Raw genomic sequence first — 18884 nt, 5'->3', positions numbered from 1 at the left:
AGCTTCTATGGGGGCGTAAGCAAGTCCAAATATAAAAGCTTCTATGGGGGCTCTTGAGCTCCGACCATACCACCCATGGAGGTCACTGCCCCGCATATAGCATCATGATCTACCTATGATTTTTCTCTCTAAACAATCTATTGCCGTGATTTCTAACCCTTGCTACTTCAGGCAGAAAGTTCCCTCGTGTCAGAACACATCTTCATCAGGGAGGCCAGACTCAGACGTCGGATTCAAAAAAAATCCACTCCTCTTTATCCAAGGTTACTCAGGCTTTCCCTGTTTTCTCCCGAATGGACGGACCGGTGTTCCAATGCCTTTGTTACCATTTACTGGAGCAATTCTTAATGGGTGAGCTTCAGTATTGAAAACCCAGTCCTCAAAGGATATGACTGATGGAGGAAAGAAAAGTAGGTAGAGATACTTGAGCGTCTCTGCCAGGAAGAAGCTCTGCATCATGTTATCTTTTTCACCAGTGTTCACCTGAACACAAATGTTCCAACAATAGCTGTGTCAGACAAATGTTATTCAGCAGAAATTCATCAATGGGAGTCGTGAGGAAACATACATCTCTCAGTCCCACATATCCAAATTCTACACGGAAGTTCTTCTCAAATGCCTGGAATATGTCCCACCCCCAATCTTGGTATGTTGTATTCCCCGTCAAGCGCCATAGGTACATAAGTGATTCAACAGTCTCCGGTCTCAAGATGTTCCACGATGTGCCCACACTCATGTCCTATGCTTAGTAGGAAAATAACATTCAGAATTGATGGTTTGGTACAAGATTTTTATTATTGGAAGAGGAAAAATAAAGGGGTGCCATACTACCTATCCAGCATGGAAAAAATAATTTTCGCCAGCCAACTTCGTGGGAGTGGTTTGGTAGAAATTATAGAAGGTCCTAGCAAGCTATGACATAAATGGAAAAGGGAAAAAGTCATACCAGCAAACAGAAATAAAACCATATTCATTCTCAAGTGTGTCATGCAAAGACTTGAAATCTTCGAAAACCAGGAGGATTACCACAAGGATTTACCTCTTTTGCCATATTCATAATTTGCTCTGATTTTTCTGGCCCATAACCAGAGGCTCCTAATGCCAGCATATCAGGGGCAAAGCAAGCAAGTTCATCCATCTGTGTTTGTCACAAGCAGAACTTGTTAGAACTTTAGAGAAGAATGGGGGATAAGCTTCAGCAAGCAGCCTGCCAACAATAAAGAACACACAACTGAATGAGGATACATTACCTTGTCAGACAATGAGCCACCATTCTTTTCACAAATGTAGTAGTAATTAGATGGTGTAGTTTTCTTTGTTAAACTTAATTGACCTTCCATTGATGTCTCCCACATTTGTCTAAAATGAAAAACATGAATGGAATTGTTATCCATGTTGAATCAAATAAATTGCAATGCCTACTTAACATTGTGAAACCAGGTTGACAATAGTCCCAAACATGTAGTGTTTTACATGGTCAGTTTTATTCCCCTAGATCCAGACCTTGAGCAAATATTCATAGAAGCTAAACAGTTGCCACGAGAGTTAAAGGCACAAATTCTACATTCATAAAATCTAATCACTGGACTGTTGCAATTAATTTCATTTCAATAGGGGATGCATTAAAAATGTAGTCAATGAGTACATGATTATAGGTTCAAATGAAGAACACACAAGTTTGTTAGTGACCACATACCTTTACTCTGATAAAGAGTAGAGTGAATGAAAGAAATGCTGACAGCAAATAGTATGAACAAGACCATCTCCTGAATATCCACAAGGAAGATTAATGTCAGCAACAGATCCAATGTTTTCTTACACGGATATGTGTTCTCTTACCATGACCTCCACACGGATTTGTTCTGCACCTTTACAGTCTTACCCTTTCAATTGAGTAGTAGGAGAGCTATATGAGTTTGTCAAAGAAAGAGCTATAACGATAGCTACATCTAACTGAATACAGTGAACTTCTAGATACATTCAAAACTAAAGTGAATGCATTAGGAAGGGGTAAATATTCCTAAGAAATGGTTGAGGAAATGAAGCAAAGCAATAGAGTTGTTGCTGGGATTCTCTTATGTGTTTCCTGCTCTCTCTCTCTCTCTCATGCTCGTCCTCATGGCACCCACTCGTCACTATCAGTTAGCATGTTTAATGTATAACTTAGCAGCTAAAGTAAACAATTAGTGGAGAACTACTATAATGAGATATGATTAGTAAGCTTTCCCAGCTCCTTTAGAAGCGTTCCAGATAGCTGATTTGTAGCCATATATCTTGCAAAATTTTTGGGAAAAATTGTGGTCAAGACAAAGAAGTAGCTAGTAAATTGGGCACAACAAAGATTTGATATATGATTATTACATGTACTGCATGGGATATTTCCCAATGAACGAAGGCACGAGACCTATCAAATAATTCTGCATTAGGTTACTGAAACATCATCAAAGCTACCAGACCAGTTAGCCAGATAAAAAATATCAGTGTTAACTGATTCTTGGCAGACAAATAGGGCATCACTGTGAATAATTGTTCAGATTCGTTTATTCAGAAAAACTAAAAAAGAATATATGCAAGTCAGATGCCATACAAGTTACTAAGATATGTGATTGTCCCAACCACTGCACCCTGAATGGTTGAATCAAACCAGCACAAGTATGAACTATTAACATTTAGGTGCATAAAAACAAATTGGTAATTTTTTATCATCACAAATGTATTCGGATGAATCTTTCCATTAGGACGGCAACAAATTTCAATGGTAGCTCAGCGAGTTCAGTTTCAAAAGCAACACCAAGAGATTTTAAGTACTCTACTCTCTCTTCCAATGGTAGCTCAACGAGTTCAGTTTCAACCTTTATATACATTCCATGATTTTGTTAGATTATATGTTGCTTTTTATACATATGGGTAGGCAACACAAAAAATATGTCTGGTTTGGCAAAAAAATATTATTATTAATCAAATATATAAACCATCGATATTATTATACCTAAAAGTTTGGAATTTCTTTCAGACTGTTCGCTTAGCTTTAATCCGTATCGTATTCTATTGTTTTAAAGTGTTTTTCTCTATATAGATTACATGTGTAGCAGTCTAAACAACTGCCTTTTAGAGTTTATCTTCTGCTTTTTTACTTTTTTGTTAAAAGTATGGACTAAGAGTGTGTGGGTAGAGTTTTAGATTTTTTTAAAAAAATGTTTCAGATTTATATTCTCTTAAAAACGTTTTTGGAATCAGAATTACTCTATGAAAGCAATCTGGCTGGTAAGCTGGATTATGATTCAAAAGAATATATTTTTCCCATAAAAATCATATAAATATATTATTCAAATAATTTTACAATTTTTTGGTGGTCCTAGAACAACTAAATGCAACATATTTGAACTTACTGAATTCTAGAAGAACTAACCAAAAAACTATGGTTGCCAATAGAGAAAAGATACGAGAATCGGAATCATGCGTTGCCGAGGCATAAAAGCAAGAGGCGTTTCTAGTAACTTTCAGGAGAAAAAAGAGACAGTGATTCAACCAGTTTTCCCTAAGAATGCGAAAGGACCTAAGAAAAACCAAGACATGAGACCTGCATACAGGATCAAAGAGCTTTGTTACCTGGACATCATCAGCGTCCATGTAGAGGAACAAGACCTCGAGGTGGGTCTGCGCCATCTCCTCAAACTTGTAGTTCATGGATAGGGACATCACGCACCATGACGCTCCGAAATGGGCAACAACCTGCACAAGATAGCCGGATAGGTTTGTTAAGCTCTTTGGATTAAAAAAAGAAGAAGAAGAACCCATCAGGTGAAGAATCGTTGTTCACTAACAATACAGCACCTGCCATCAGGCTACTATTCCCCCCCCAGCTCTACTGATTCTGCTATGGGAACGGAGAGATGTAAAAGATACACGACGGAAGAGGTACACTGCATGAACATGAAGAGCAAGGAGCACGACCACATCTGCAGAGATCAAGTCGCTTCGGAGTCGTGTAAACTCACAGAAGCAATGGTGTTACGATTGGTATGCGCATCTATCGTTCTAGCATGACTGTAAATAGGACGAAATAACGAAGAATGGTCCGAATCGAAAGCGATTGGGAGTTTGAGACCCCAAATCATCAACATGGGATCATTGCAGCTTCGAGAACTGAACAAAGGGACACCTAAACAAGAGCAGAAGAAGAACCAGGCCGGAGGGAGGGAGGGGGAAAGGAAGGGGACACCCACGGGCTCAGGGCGGCAGCTGTGTCGGAGCTCGGGGGAAGGGACGACATATATTAGTTTATTATTGTTCTATTTGTCTAAAGGAAAGTAGTTTGGAAACATGATGATCTGCTCCCCAATTCCGTTTCCGCCTGGGCCGCAAATTCCTCCACCATTGCTGCTCCCCTCGCTCCCCCTCTTCCCCCGCTCGTATAGGGTGCATGTAACAATTACAAGGGAGCATAGTCACACTGATAGAACTATGAAACTTTAAAGATACATTAGTACATACAGATGTATTGATAGCTGTTTTCAAAGAACACATAAAACTTTGAAATAGTATATAGTTAGTTGTCTTTAAAATAGTAAGTAAGGATCTAATAGAAAAAATGGAATTACATATCAAAATTTTGATCTCAGTGAAACAAATAGGAAATACAGAGAACTAAGTAATAACGTAACTGAAACAATTAGAAATAGCTGTCATTAGAGCCCTAATTAATTTTGATGCAACTATTTTCTTTCTATTAGACCACACTGATCAATTGATTCTTCATGTTTGCAAGTGTCAGTCGGTATTCTACTTGCAAGCTAGCATCCCCAGCCAGGGTCATTGTGGTCATACTCTGTTGCAATACGTTGTCCTTTAAAAGCAGGGTTCTAAGCTATTTCTATAAGTAAAAACCAACAGATGTAGCGCAGAGAGATTTATAAATCAATGTACTGAAAGAATTTATCTGATCTGGGTACAAGTTAGTAGCATCCGGTGACTACTAAGAGCTACACGCCTACACCCACATATCCCCATATTAATTAGAGCAAAATAAACAAAGGGGCATGGTAGAAAATAATCAATCAACCTCAATACAGATTCATCAAACAAGATCAGAAAAATAGATACACAATAGAGTTACCTCCGTTCTAGCTCAGTAATGTTGTCAACTTTAGTCTGGTTGTACTGAACCAACTCAGAGAACAAGAATGCAAATGCACTCAAACTGACCTACAATAGGCAAAATACTAAATAAGCCTGTATGGTAAGAAAAAGGCAATAAGAGAAAGCAAACTTCCTAGAAAACTTAGAGATCATCAAGCATATCAGGAAAGCTCATCAGTCTTTGACCTCTCATTTGCAAAAATTGACAGGAACTTTAAAAGGGGGAGTAACATCAACATTCAACAAAGGACCCAATTCAGATATCAGTTTCTTGTGGAAAGCAAAACAATCTCAGATGGCTGGGATTGGGAATGAATAATAAATTTGACAGCATGGATCAGGAGCCAGGGTGTGAATGCAACATGGCAGTCAAAACTCCAATAAATCATTGTTTCCAGAGTACTATGGTAAAGACGACCCTTTACCCTAGCTATATAGATGCAAAAAACTTATTTTATATATCAGAAAAATGAAGAAAAAATGTTGCTACCGTTCTTCCACCTAACAGGTCATGCATTAACATGGTTTATGTGCCTATATGAGAGAACTGCTTCATGGCCCTTTTTCTGAAACTACTAAATGGTTCAAACTTTTGCCAAGAAAGAACTCTCTGGGATAAACTCATGGGCTGGGATGACAGAAGGAATAAACAGGTCCATTTTTAACCTAGATCTATCAGGCGAAAATTCTATGGATGGCCCAATAATTAATGCTATTCACACCAGAATTAACAGATCGCTGGCATCTCACATAAGTCAGGCTCTGCGGATCAGTAACCTTGCCACTGCTTATATAAAACTGATCAACAGTGTTCCACACGTCCCACGAAAGTGCAACTACATCTCACGCCACTGCTCCCACAGTCATAAAAATTGTTCAAGTCCAAGTCGAAGACGACGTAGTGGCACTCGTTGTCGGGCTTGGAGCTGGCGAAGTCGTCGTAGGTGTCGCCCGGTTGCTTGATCAAGCATGTCCCCTCCTTCGTGCACAGCCAGCATGCGCGCGACATCGACCACCCTAACGCGCAGTTGCTTCAACTAACAACTCTAGGGGTGCTGTTAGCATTAATAAACTTTTTTAGAGCAACAACAACAAAAACCTGCATAATGTAACCATCACTTTCCAGCCAAAGCAAACACACCACTGGAAGGCATTTATTTAATCTATGAATAATGATATCCAACATGTTAACTAAAACTCGCAGTGATCTATCACATCTGCTACCTAAGCTATCATGTATCGGCAGCAAAATTGATCTATGATATCAAGCATACAGGTCGGGATTGACACAAATGAATAATGTATTCTCTGATAGGGGACTGAATCAAGCATACAGGGAAGACGGACTCCTAGATCCTCTCGACAACGTTAGAAAGCTGCGGCTTCGTGATTGCGGGAAGAGATGAGATCTGCCAGCGGGGGAACGACAGCGGCATACCTTGAGGTAGGTGGTGCCATTGGGCTCGACGACCCAGCCGACCTAGTTGCATAGCGCCTTAAGCAGATCGTTATTGTCTAGTGCTTGTAGCCACCGTGCGCGCGGAGGCCTGCGAAGATCTTGGCGGCGACGCTCCTGGCACTTGTTGTTCTCGCGCTCCCTCCACATGGGTATCCAATCCCCCACGGGGGGAGAAGCGAGCAGCAAGGGCCCTGTTGCGGCTCGCCCACTGAGGATGGCACATAGGGTGCGGCAGCGGGGGAGGGGGTCCGACCAGATCGAGGACGGAACCCTAATTTTGTGGCTGCTTCACATGGATGGGTATCACGAGTTGGTGGTGAGGGAGAGGGGGGCGCGAGATCACCGCCCGGCTACGCGAGGGGGCTAGGGCTGCGAGGGAGGGGGAGGGGACGCGCGGGCGAGGGCACAGAGGGGCTGAGCGGGGGGGAGGCGGGGGTGACGCGGCGGCGGACGCGAGTGGGGGCACGGCAATGCGACAACGAAGGAAGGGGATATGCGGGACGGGAGCGGGGGCGCGGGGAAGGCGGGGGCAGATTTGGTGTGGACGCTGACACTACTCTCTTAATAGAGTAGTATAAATAATGTTTTCTATCTCCCAAGCCTTGTTTATTCTATAATAGAACATTTTTGAAGAAATGGTTCCGGCTGAATCGGAAGCTGCTTCTACTTCTGTGATTTGAGGCGGTTCCCACTTACCAAGCAATCTAAAATAGCATTTCCATCAAATATTCCAGAATTGAAGTACATAATAATCTGTCGTGACAATCTACTCAGTGCCTATGCCGTGACATTCCCTTTCTACCAAGAAGCCAACTCGTAAAAGAGACCTCACCAGATAAGCTACGACACAATTTTAACATCGTTTGAAGTAGGAACCTCACCCAGATTCATTGAACCGCCAGCTCTGCCATCTTATCCTTGCCACATGAAGTGACGTTCTTGGCGACCCCATCAATCTCCTCGATTTGGATGTCCACGAGCTCATTGAGTTGTTGCTCCTGCGTCCTGAGATATTCTGGCTGCTGCTCAACAGTTTGTTCATCCTCATCCCCAATCTCATGTGTCCAATACACAACAAAAGATGCCTCCTTATTGAAACTGGTTGGCATCTGCAACAGACGCTTCCTGTTAGTTCCAGAGGCACTGCCAAGGATCTCCCCCTTCATGAGGTCATATATGCAGGCCCTGAAGTTGTCCATGCTCTTATGATCCTGAGAGTCGAGGCTTAGGAAGATCAGAATTTCCCAGCACCGGAGGAACTGTTTCTTCTTTTATCTTCAGCTTCTAACGGATAGTCTCCATCAGGTCAGCCGGTGGAACCATTCTCAAACTTTGGGCCCTTTTTGACAGGTTGGTCTCCTTCAGAGACGAGACAATAGCACCAAGTGCAGGTTTGATCGGATCAAACATGAGCAAACAGAGGCAGTCAACGGATGATCTCACATACTGCAGGTAATCAGAAGGGCTTTCTATTGTAACATCGTAAATGTTCTCAGACTGTGCAATATAATTGATTGCTTCAAGAAGACCAAGACCATGGCCTTCACCCTGATAAGGTGGCAACACAAGTATCTGAAAAATTGACTAAATCATATAAACACCTAGCCAGACAGAAAGCGTGCTTTAATTTCCAAAATGTATGGTTATGCAACTCTATCAATGTCAGTTTAACATCTAAAAAACAGACTGTCCATGGGTGCAAAAACAAAAAGAACCTAGCAGTGCCATGGAATAACTTCTAAGAAATTGACTAAATACAGTACACCCCCCATAAACATTGTAAACAGAAAGTAAAGCTGTAAGAGGACCAACCTGGCTGATTCGTAAGCGAATACTCTCAGGATAATGATAGAAGTTATGCACAGCTGCAAAACCTAGCAGTTCAAATTTTGAACCAGCCTCTTGTGTTGCCTTTTTTACTACCAGAAGCATTTCCCATCCATGTTCTCCAATATCTATAGGCGTGGAACCTAGAGTGCAATGATATAAGCAAATAGAAGTCATGAGTAAAACAAACTATCATATTTCAAAACCTTCAGTTACCTTCAACCAGAAGAAGTACAAGAGGTACCAGACGAGAATAAAAGAAATGCAGCAGCACCTTGGAGTTCAACTCGAACAATCTGGGAATTATATACAAATCAATCTCAAAATTAATGGGAACTGAATGGGAAAACATTTAGAACAGAGAACAAGTTGAATGTAAATTTTCATGGATCTAACGTATTCATACTACATACCAGATTAAACATTCTGAACATGGAAAATACATGTGTTTTAACGGAGTAAGTGATTGGGCTTTATATTTATTGAGAAAATATAGTCATCTATACTACCTATTAAGAACGCAAGGGGTAGGCTGCCTCCCCTGGTTCTGCCTCCGGGTAATCTGGACCGTCCGTATCTACTGCCCACGATCTACTGCATCGACATCGTCTAACCCACGTAGCATCCCGCAGTCGTTGCCTCCCACCGCCCTGCGCCGCGCGAGTCGTGGCCGGCCCTCACCCCCCGACCCCGTGCGCTGCTCAAGGACCCATCCGGGGATGCTAGGTCTCCGCAGTCGCCACCTCCCGCCTCCCTACGCCGATCCGCCCCTCGCGCCGCCATCATCGGATCCGCCCCAGCCGTGCCCCCTTCCATCCTCTCCGCGACGGACGCCTCCCTCTCCAGCCCCGTGATGCACCCTCCTCTCCGTCCCCTTCTTCACCCCCCCCCCCCCCCCCCGCACAGCGGCCCGGATCCCCGCCCCAGCAACCTCCAACTCTGCGCCGTCACCGCCGGGGAATCCACATTTGGGAGCCGCCAGCCCCGCAACGCCGCCGCCTGCGCCCCACGACCCCTCCTCGCGCGCGATGCTAGGATCCGCGAACGCCGCCGCCTCTTCCCTGTCCTCTATCGGTGACCTCACTGCTACCTCGCGCCTCCCTCCTTCCAATGTGTCGACGTCCACACCGAGCTCCTCTCGAACGGGAGTTATGCTCATGCATTGTGCGGAAGTGATCCATCCCTGCAATAGTAGCTCCATCTCGGCAGCCGCGGCCCTTCATGCTGGCGCTCGACCCATCACGTCGCTCTGCCCGCACCATCCGGATTCATTCTCCACTCTTGCTGTCGCAAGGTAAGCAACCAATAGAAATGCTGAGTGAGTATTGGTTTGCTTCCGTTCGTGATGTGTCAGATTTGATGATTGCGTGTCTACAAGTAGCCATGATTGATTAGGCTTGCCAAGTATTTGGCGTTCCACAATCTGCTCATGAGTAAAATGTAAAACAGTCAAATTCTTTTGAATTAAAATAAAGGAATCACATAACCGCACAAGGGCAAGTGAAAAATATATCTGGCTCAACTGCAGAATGTAATGTGACAGTGAACATGATATAAAATGATGTTATGTGTCTTGGTGAGTTGTTCCAATAGAATGTAGTCAGCATATTATGAAAAATATTTTTGCTTGCTCAAATATTCTTGTATTGACTATTTCACAATTTCATTGGACATGACCAACATTTTTTGACAGAATTTCTTGGATGGAACTATTTGATGTGATTGTGCAGGCAAATAAACCAACTTTCTATAACTCAGATCACCCATTTAGGTTCTGCTAGCATATATGTGTTACTAACCAGAAATTGTTAATTACTTTGAATCCTTCTTGCTAAGATATTATTGTTATTGTTTTTGCGCTGATGCATCTGTTGCTAAAATTTGAATTTTAATGAGAAGTAGCGTTAATAAGTACATACACTTAGGGAAACTGTACATATATTGCTATCAGTTATTGTATTTTTTTTCCTTTTATTATTATTTTAGTTCTGCAATATCACATATGCTTCAGTCCGGGGTTCCTAACTAATTTTATGGTTACTTGTATTATAGCGTGTATGACACTCAAAAGGCCACCTTAGCTTCTACTACAATTGACAAGTTTTTGCCAGATCAAATATACTACCATGGTTGTTTGAGATAATTTCAAGCTGACGCGTCCCATGCACTCTGAGTCAAAGCAAAAACGGAGGAGCCAATAGTTGATCTGGTCCCTCCCTCTCCCTTTCCACCTGCAGCACCACCAGCCGCAACCGAACATGCGAGCAGCTACCAGTAGTATGAGCAACAGCTGCATTAGGTGCATCAACTCTTCAGTGTCTTATGTTGCTTCTCTTAAAATAAACTTGATGGTTTAGAAGTGGAACTACATTACTGCAACTATTAAAGTCGGAAAACTAACTCATGGAATTTTATGAATGTTTTTTAATGTGAATGTTTATTTGACCCTTTATAATCTAGACAATTTTATTATAATCACTGTGATAATCGGTGGAAGGCTTGTTGGTTAGTGGCCTAATATGTGTTACCAATATTTGGTTGGTATCTAATAATTGCTAAATTATGTTTGATAGATATATTGCACCAAGGCTGGGTGGTCACATACAAAACAAGCCTTTTTTATTTTAGGCATCATTGTTGGATTTGTATAATTTTGATTGTATAACTAACATGGCTTTCGGGTTGGAATATTTACCATGTATTATCATTTATGAAACATAGTTCTAAGATTGAGTCATGATTGTTGCTATTTTTCATTCACCAAACAAACTTTGCGACACCTGACCCGAGTTAGTCAAGTCTGACTTTCCACTGTAGTATTATTTTTGCTGACACACTTATGGAGCAACACAGTCTTATGCAAATGCAAATTAGCACTTTGAAATGCAAAGATGTCTATTGTTCATATTATTTTATATGAGGTAGCCCTGCACACATCATACGAAGAAGGTGATAATTTGCAAATGCAAATTAACATTTTGAACTACATAGAGGTATGTTGTTCATATTATTTCCTATGAGGTAGTCCTACACACATCATATGAAGAAGGTGATGATTTTGCTATTTTAGTCATGTTAATTTGTATCAATCTTTTCCATTCCGATTTAGGGTGCACTAATTTATTTGGACATGCATAGCTATATAGAGCAAGCTATGTATGCTTACGTTATCCAAATTTGCTCATTCACATGGAATACATGTCCCCTTAGAGAAATCTGGAGGGGACTTGTGGAAATCCTAGGCTGTTATTTGTAGACCAAGGTGGTACCTTGTTGGACCACTTGGGTTATCAAGGGGTAGTAATTCCACAACATAAATCTACAACACTGGATCATTTAAGTGATTTAGGATTATGGTATTTTGCTTTTAGCTACCGAGAAGTTGATATGATATAATTACTTGTTTGCTGCTCTGTACGAATGAATGATTTATATACTATACCACAAGGTTCAAAGCAGCATGGATTTGCTCGCTCTATTAGGTAAAAGTATCTAAGTTTATTTGGTATTGATGGCCTTTCTACCTCTATTTCTGTATACATACAATTTAGATGGATTTTAGGTGGAATGATTCTCTTGTTTATTTGTTACAGTAAAATGGATCTTAAATGTTCATAGAATGTATTTCGGTTGTTTATTCAATATTTAATAATCCATTTTTTATTTGAGCATAAGGTTTAAACCTTATGCTCAAATAAAAAATGGATTATTAAATTTGACTGTTGCTTTTACATTAAAATTTTAATACCGTTTTCAGTGAGATGCCGGAATAGTGCAATTGATTCAAAAGATCATGTATTTCTAGCCATGCCCAGCTCCTTACAGACTCCAACCAATTATCTTGAGTTGTCTAGCTCTTTGCGGACTCCAACCAATTACCTTGAGCTATTCATAATATATTCATTCCGTAGCAACGTACGGGCGTTTAACTAGGGCGCGGTCCGCACGACGCGCGCCGCTGGACTGGCCGACCAGGCTCAAGGTGTTCCGGGCAACATCCTGCTGGACTCGGTGTTCCGGGCCAAGGTCGCCGACTTCGGCCTTGCCAGGATGCTGGCGCAGGCCGGGGCGCCATAGACCATGTCCGCCGTGGCCGGCTCATTCGGCTACATGGCTCCCGTTGATTTCATCTTCGCTCACTTTCTTTCTATTCGATTTTGGCCCCTGCAGATTGCAAGAACGGGACTGCTAAGCAAGCTAAGATTTCATTTTTTTCTGGATCAATCTCAAATTAGGATTTCTCGGGGAGCGGAGGGTCGGCCAGGACCTGATTGGGCTCCAGGGCGCGATCTTTGAGCGCAGATTTGGTGCCCGCGATCTGCCTTGGATTTGATTTAAGGTGAGCTCCCTTTACTTATTTTGGCGTCTTGCTTGGCTGGCTCGGATTTGTGTTATCGGTCGACCTATCGCGGAGCTGAGAGAGAGATTTGGTTCTTTCTTCGCAGATTTGGGGAGATCGGTTGTGTTCGCCCTGCGAGATCCTATTATTTTCATTCAGTGACTGAACCTGTCGAGACTGAAGCAAGGAGGGACAGAGCAAAAAACTCTCTTGAGAACTGGGCATCCAATCAGAAAGTAAGTTATAGATAGATACCTTAGTTTGATGTACATAGGTTTTTGTTAAAATATATTTGACTCAAACACAAACCAGGATTGCCAGCGGTGCCTCGAGCATCACTTCACAGTTAGAAATATTCTTGTACCATGATTTTTATTTGATGTGAAAACTCTGTAGTTTGTGTTTGAGTCTGAACAAACTGCAGGTGATTGCCGAGCATCTGTCTTTATCAAAAATTAAGGAAGTGATTCATATATTGATACACGCTTCGCACTGACCAAATTTCTTTAAAAATAAATATTTCACTTTCATGAGTCCTCCTGATGTTCCTGAAGTGCAGATATCTCAAGATTTTGCTGTTAACATTGCACTAGCATTGTGCTAGCATCAACAAGGCACTTGCATGTTAAAGAAATTTGGTTAGTGCGAACACGACACTGACGCTTGTGATTTGCTTGTTAGGATCAAGAATCCTTTGCAAAAGCCTCCGAACCGGCGGCGGTGGCAGAAGCCGGTCTCGGGCCACGATGGCGTCGAGCGCTGGCGGCGCGTCGTCGTCGCTGGTGAAGAACGAGCCCTACATGCGTGCTGTCAAGATCTACCTCAAGAGCCTAGACATCCAAATGGAGAAACAGCTAGCCAAGACATGGAGAAGCACAACGGGTCGTAAGGGAGGACTGGGAGATCGACCTCGCCAAGCTTCTATCAACCAAAAGAAAATCATGCTCCTCAACAGATAGCAGAACATCCTATTTGAAATGAGTTTGTGAATAAGTGGTAAGGCGTACCACTTTTAGTTTCTTTTCTTATTTGTCGTCATCTAAATTGACCATGGTAGATACAACATCGCTTCGCAGGCGCACGACGATAGCGGGCGATTCATATCGCGGGTGGTTCCAGACGTGGGCACCGGGCGTGAGATTTTTAATGCCTACTGCTCGCTCCACATGATCATTTATCACTGGCTCCAGCATGTCATGCTGCTCATGCTGCTGCAAGGTAGGATTGTGCTCTGAACCTGTATTGATTTCACCTTTTGATGATTGTAGTTGTCCAACCCTGACTCAAGATCATTCGTCCTCTTCCCGTTTGATGGAATGCGTAACCCACACCTTTTTTTATACATAAAACTGATCATGTAGGGTGGCAAATAAGAAGCTTGTCCACATGTTCATAGGTGAAGGACAGATTAATCTGAATGGAGCTCGATGGGTGCAGGTAGTACCAATTGCACATCTGGTGTCTCAAGAAGTTCACTAAGGATTATGGTATGACCTTTTTCTTCCTGGCAAAAGCATGTCAACTTTGTCGATTCCCTCATTTTTGTTATCGATTGATTTGGAAATTATGCTGGTGATGAAGGGATTGTCTATGTTTGGAAAGAATGGTTCCAGAACAAAATACCATTATAATGAAATAATTAGTTATTTAGACCTATTTATACCTGGTAAACTTATGGGCTTCTTTACAACAAAAAAGGTTCTTATGTTACAGTAGACACTAGCACATACAACAGACTTCTTGTGATGCTCCAAAGTTGATGAAAGGAACCTGGGGCAATAGCATAAAATGACTTGCATAACCTTGGTTACCAAAATAAGCTGAATAACTATGAGCACTCCCATCTGTTTCGAAAGAATTAAGAGCCACCTTCATCCATACATGGATTACCTATTTCTCCATGTCAGTTTGCAAATAATTCCATTAAGGAGTGTCGGGGTTGCCGCTTTGTTGAAGCTCAAGTGTAAGCAGAGGTATGTGAAGTGGCTACAGAGCCACAACTAGAGCTAACCCATATGCTGGTCACTGTTCCTTTTTTCTATACATGTTCACTGATCATGAGATGTAACACGATTGTCCTTGTGCAGACGAAGCGTCGTGTGAAAAACTGAGATGGATAGGGAGTGGCCTCTCATGTGTGTGCATCAAGAGAAAAGGCACATATGAAAGAATATGCAAGAACTTCAGACCCGTACAGGTAACAGAATAACAGTTAACTATTAGAATTATTATGCAAGAGTTTCTATGGTGGAATGTGACCATTCAAAAGGACTTAAATTATAAGGGCTTTTCCTTTAAGCTATTATTAGTTCATTACAATCAAATGCATATTTGGTGGTCCTATGTGATTTCAACAATATTAGTTTGGATGGAGCAGGAACAAGCATTGCTGCATTGGAAACAATCTGGAATGCATTGGGCTTTAACGTGTCTGGGCGTAAGTGAAAGCTAAATGTATTCATTCAACTTGTAGTAAATTGTCTTGGTCATCTTATCACTGCAGCTGAGCTGTTCAGTGCGCTTAGAGGTCGTCTTTACGACAGCAACAAAAATTTAGTAATGGCAACATTGTCCACCATTGGTGGTCTTGTATCTGCTATGGGACCTTCTGTTGAAAAGTCAAGCAAGGTTTGGAACTCGCTCGCATGCTATCTATTTTTCTGCATGCTTATTTTTGGTCACTACAATAACTAACAACTGTTTGTTTGTCATGAAGGGTATTTTGGCAGATGTGCTGAAGTGTCTTGGTGACAATAAGAAGCACATGCGAGAATGCACATTGACTGCTCTAGATTCGTTGGTTGCTGCAGCCCAACTTGAAAAGATGGTTCCATATATTATAGTGTCTTTGGGTGATCAGAAAACAGTTCAGAAGGGCGAAAAGATCTCTTTGATTGGTTGTCTAAGCATGTTTCAAAAATAGGTGATTCATCTGAGGCTTTGCCATTGTTGAAGCCATCTGCATCTTCTTTGATGGTATTAGTCTGAACTGAACTGATTTTATTGTTGTTTGTTTGATTTATATAAATGTTGTTCAATGGAGAGAATGTAATGGTTATACCCTTCTTTTGAAAAGGATAAATCTTCTAAAGTTCGCAAAGCTGCTGAATCCTTAATGAATGAAATTCTCAGGATCTGTGGCCAAGAAATGGTATGTTTCATCCACCTATTGCTTTCATTCATCTTTCCATTTAATGCTGCAGCATTCTCCCGACAATTGAATTTATTGTTTGGCGTAGGTGGGACGGAACTTGAAAGATTTGCCATCACCTACTTTGGCCATTGTATCAGAAAGGCTGAAACTGTCTACTTTGAAAGATTTGCCATCACCTACTTTGGCCATTGTATCAGAAAGGCTGAAACTGTCTACTGCACATGAAGGTGGTGTTGTACATATTGTGTATTGTAATGTACTCTATTCCAAATTATATGAAATTTCGGGTTTTCTATTTTTATAGCTTTTGCTATGCATGTTGATATACACAATGTCTAGATACATAGTAAGGGCAATGTATTTAGAAAAGCCAACATTTTATAAATTGGCTTACTATTGTTGCTTCTTCCATCAGGATTTTCTGAATCTGTTAAGGTGGTGTCAACAAGCATGAGTTTGCCATCAAAAGCAGGTTTAAAGAACAATAAACATGGTCCTAACGATCGTGGTTCTAATGTGGGCAAACCTGTGTCCCAAGTATAAAAATGGCAAGACCAATTTCCAATATATTTATTTACACAAATGCACATCCAACACATCCTTCACAAGTAGCATGTCTGTATGGATCTCCTTTGCTTTCATAATATATTACCGTCTGATTTTAAGTGTAGGATTGCACTATCCCATTTAAACAAGGTTTATTTATGTGATATATAGGAACCGTAACAACGTGCGAACACCTAACAATTATTCATAAAAATCGTATCTCTACTCCTATTAAGTGGCAGAGGAGGGCGTGCACAAGGGCGAGGCCATGACCTAGCCCAGAAGCCCCCTCGACCGTCGTCCTCGCCTGCTCGTCCCCCTAGAAACCTCGATGTCGCCCCTCGTGCGAACTTCGCGCCGACAGTTTCGCCCGTTCGGCTCGCTCGCCGTTTGGTTTCGTTCCCCAATTCTTCTTGCACGCATCTGATTGCGACCCTCGCCTCCCACACAACTGAAACTGCCCTCCCCCCCTCCCCCGCACTGCCTCGAGGACGTCATCGTCGACGATGTGGCGGGAGCAGGCTAGGCCTGCTCCACAGGCTCCTCTCGGTGTGCGACGGTGTCTGATCCACCTCGTTGGTCCTTGGTGCCGCCACCTCCTCTGGGGACAACTCTTAAGGGTTGTGAGCCTGTGACAGCCTACTCTGGTGGCACGACCTCGCGTGCTGCCACACCGGCAACGTCTCCATCATCGTCGCCTAGGCCAACCTGATGCTCGAGTACCTTTCTTATAACAGTATAATACATATTTATATATAAGATATTGTGATATTATATATTCCCGTTGCATCGCACGGGCATTCACCTAGTAAATTTATAGGGTACATATGAGCAGATTTAATTGGATTAGTTAAAATCATAGAACAAAGTTAAATAAGTGTTATAAATCCAAATCACAAATGCATAGGATTATAGGAAAAAATATTACCTCAACTGCAGGATCTGATTCATATGAGCCATCATGCTTAATGGCACCACCATTTGTCACTGCAGTTCTGTAGCAGTAAGAGAAAGTAACCATATCATGACCTCTAGCGAATGACAGTAAATGGCACATAAGAGCACAGTTTTAAGCACATAATCATATAAAAAATAGAGAATTTTCAGGATAAGTTATTTTAAGACCTCTGCAAAAACATCGTAAGCAAAATCCTGTGCGGGAGAGGCTGGGTTTGGGTTCTCCAGCAGCTCCTGGATGCCTATAAGAATTTGCCGCACTGTGATAGAGGGCGCCCATGCCTAATTAGTCATCAAGGCAAAGCGATGTTATTTGCATGATATAGAATCGTAGTGATACTGAAAAAGAAGAAAGTGGCCGCTCATTTGAAGCTTACATCACCAAGTATTGACAGGCATACATCCCCAGAATCATAGACATTGACATGGAAAAACCTTCGTGGGAACTTGCAGGTTGGTGGGTTACTTGGGTAATTTTCAGTGAAATGGAGAGTGACTGGGAAATATCCACCTTCCCAATCAGTCTGCATAAAGATGAATCAATCACACGGTTTTGGTTATATGATAAGGCAGTTTGGGATGAGGAGAATGAGTAGAGCGACAATTTTTTTGTAACACAGTGCGATGAAAACTATCCACCAATAGAAAAAGTGGTATGGTTGACAAAAAATAATGAACTGAGAACCAGTAAAAATGGAGAATATTTACAAATAAAGCAGAACAACTTAATCAGACCAGGGGAGGAACCCACCAGCCCACGCTTTGCGGCCAGCGCAAGAAAGCAGAACAACTTAATTGTGGCAATGGTTTTCTTGGGCGGCTGCTGCTGGATGACGAGGATGGAGACCTTGGACGCGAACTCCGCGGAGGCAAGCATGTCCCCCAGCACGCCCAGCTCCGGGAACTCGCTCGACTCCGACAGCCCGCTGGTGAGCGCCGTGGACCCCTCCGGGTCACCTTCGCCTTCCCCGCCGCGCCGACCCACGATGAGCAGGTCGAACTTCTCGCTCATGGCGCGCACCACGGACGTCGTGCCCTCCGCGTCCTCCACCGTCTTCTCCACGTACACCACCCCGCTCGTTGTGCCTGTGCCTGCTCCAGAACTCCTGCAGTAGCTCCTCGTCCCTCGCCTCGTCGCGCCCGCCCATCCCAACCCAGTTCCGGAGCTTGAACCGCACCACCGTCAGCGACATGGTCCCGGTCTCCGGCATCCGCGCCGCGTACGCCAGCGCCTCGCGGTCGTCGGCGCCACCCAGAAAGTAGAGCGCCGCCCGCTGGAGTAGGCACATCGCCGATGGGGGTGGGGGAAGGGATGGGGGCGGCGGCGCGATTGCATCGGTGGGAGGGAAGATGCGAGGGATTTGGCTGATTTTTTAGTATGGGCTTGGGCGCGAGGAGACGGTGTCGTAGGGCGCGACAGGGGGCAGGCCGGGTCGCGCGGAGGTCGCACGATTCGCGGCGGC

General features: G+C 42.9%; 1 protein-coding gene, 1 long non-coding RNA gene and 1 pseudogene across 9 annotated transcripts; 1 reads left to right on the top strand and 2 right to left on the bottom strand.

Moving 5' to 3' along the window:
• Positions 1 to 264: 264 nt before the first annotated feature.
• On the bottom strand, positions 265 to 1374 carry LOC103632041 (mannosyl-oligosaccharide 1,2-alpha-mannosidase MNS1). The gene is made up of 4 exons (XM_008653900.2): positions 1251 to 1374; positions 1040 to 1138; positions 569 to 739; positions 265 to 483 (listed from the first exon to the last, which is right to left on the bottom strand). The coding sequence occupies exons 1-4, from the start codon at positions 1353 to 1355 to the stop codon at positions 265 to 267; spliced, it is 594 nt and encodes a 197-aa protein (XP_008652122.1). The 5' UTR covers positions 1356 to 1374.
• A 6342-nt stretch (positions 1375 to 7716) lies between these two features.
• On the top strand, positions 7717 to 16449 carry LOC103632040 (uncharacterized). 7 transcript variants are annotated; one of them, XR_555631.2, is made up of 12 exons: positions 7717 to 8050; positions 12661 to 12764; positions 12871 to 13000; positions 13446 to 13760; positions 13841 to 13982; positions 14161 to 14251; positions 14672 to 14737; positions 14852 to 14961; positions 15142 to 15392; positions 15481 to 15740; positions 15841 to 15915; positions 16004 to 16213. It is a non-coding gene; the product is annotated as an uncharacterized lncRNA (long non-coding RNA). The 7 variants fall into 7 exon arrangements; XR_002263650.1 differs by lacking the exon at positions 14672 to 14737 and adding an exon at positions 16334 to 16449 and having other exon boundaries at positions 7961 to 8050; positions 12596 to 12764; positions 16004 to 16145; XR_004851357.1 differs by adding an exon at positions 16334 to 16449 and having other exon boundaries at positions 7961 to 8050; positions 12596 to 12764; positions 14126 to 14737; positions 16004 to 16145.
• Positions 16450 to 17589: 1140 nt separating this feature from the next.
• Positions 17590 to 17945, bottom strand: LOC100280784 (ubiquitin-conjugating enzyme E2 pseudogene; annotated as a pseudogene). Its single transcript, NR_174090.1, has 2 exons — positions 17799 to 17945; positions 17590 to 17703 (listed from the first exon to the last, which is right to left on the bottom strand). The product of NR_174090.1 is annotated as a ubiquitin-conjugating enzyme E2 pseudogene (transcript).
• Positions 17946 to 18884: the final 939 nt, after the last annotated feature.

This window comes from Zea mays, chromosome 7, assembly GCF_902167145.1.
Source record: "Zea mays cultivar B73 chromosome 7, Zm-B73-REFERENCE-NAM-5.0, whole genome shotgun sequence".
Lineage (NCBI taxonomy): Eukaryota > Viridiplantae > Streptophyta > Magnoliopsida > Poales > Poaceae > Zea > Zea mays.
This window is presented reverse-complemented; position numbering and strand designations above follow the sequence as displayed.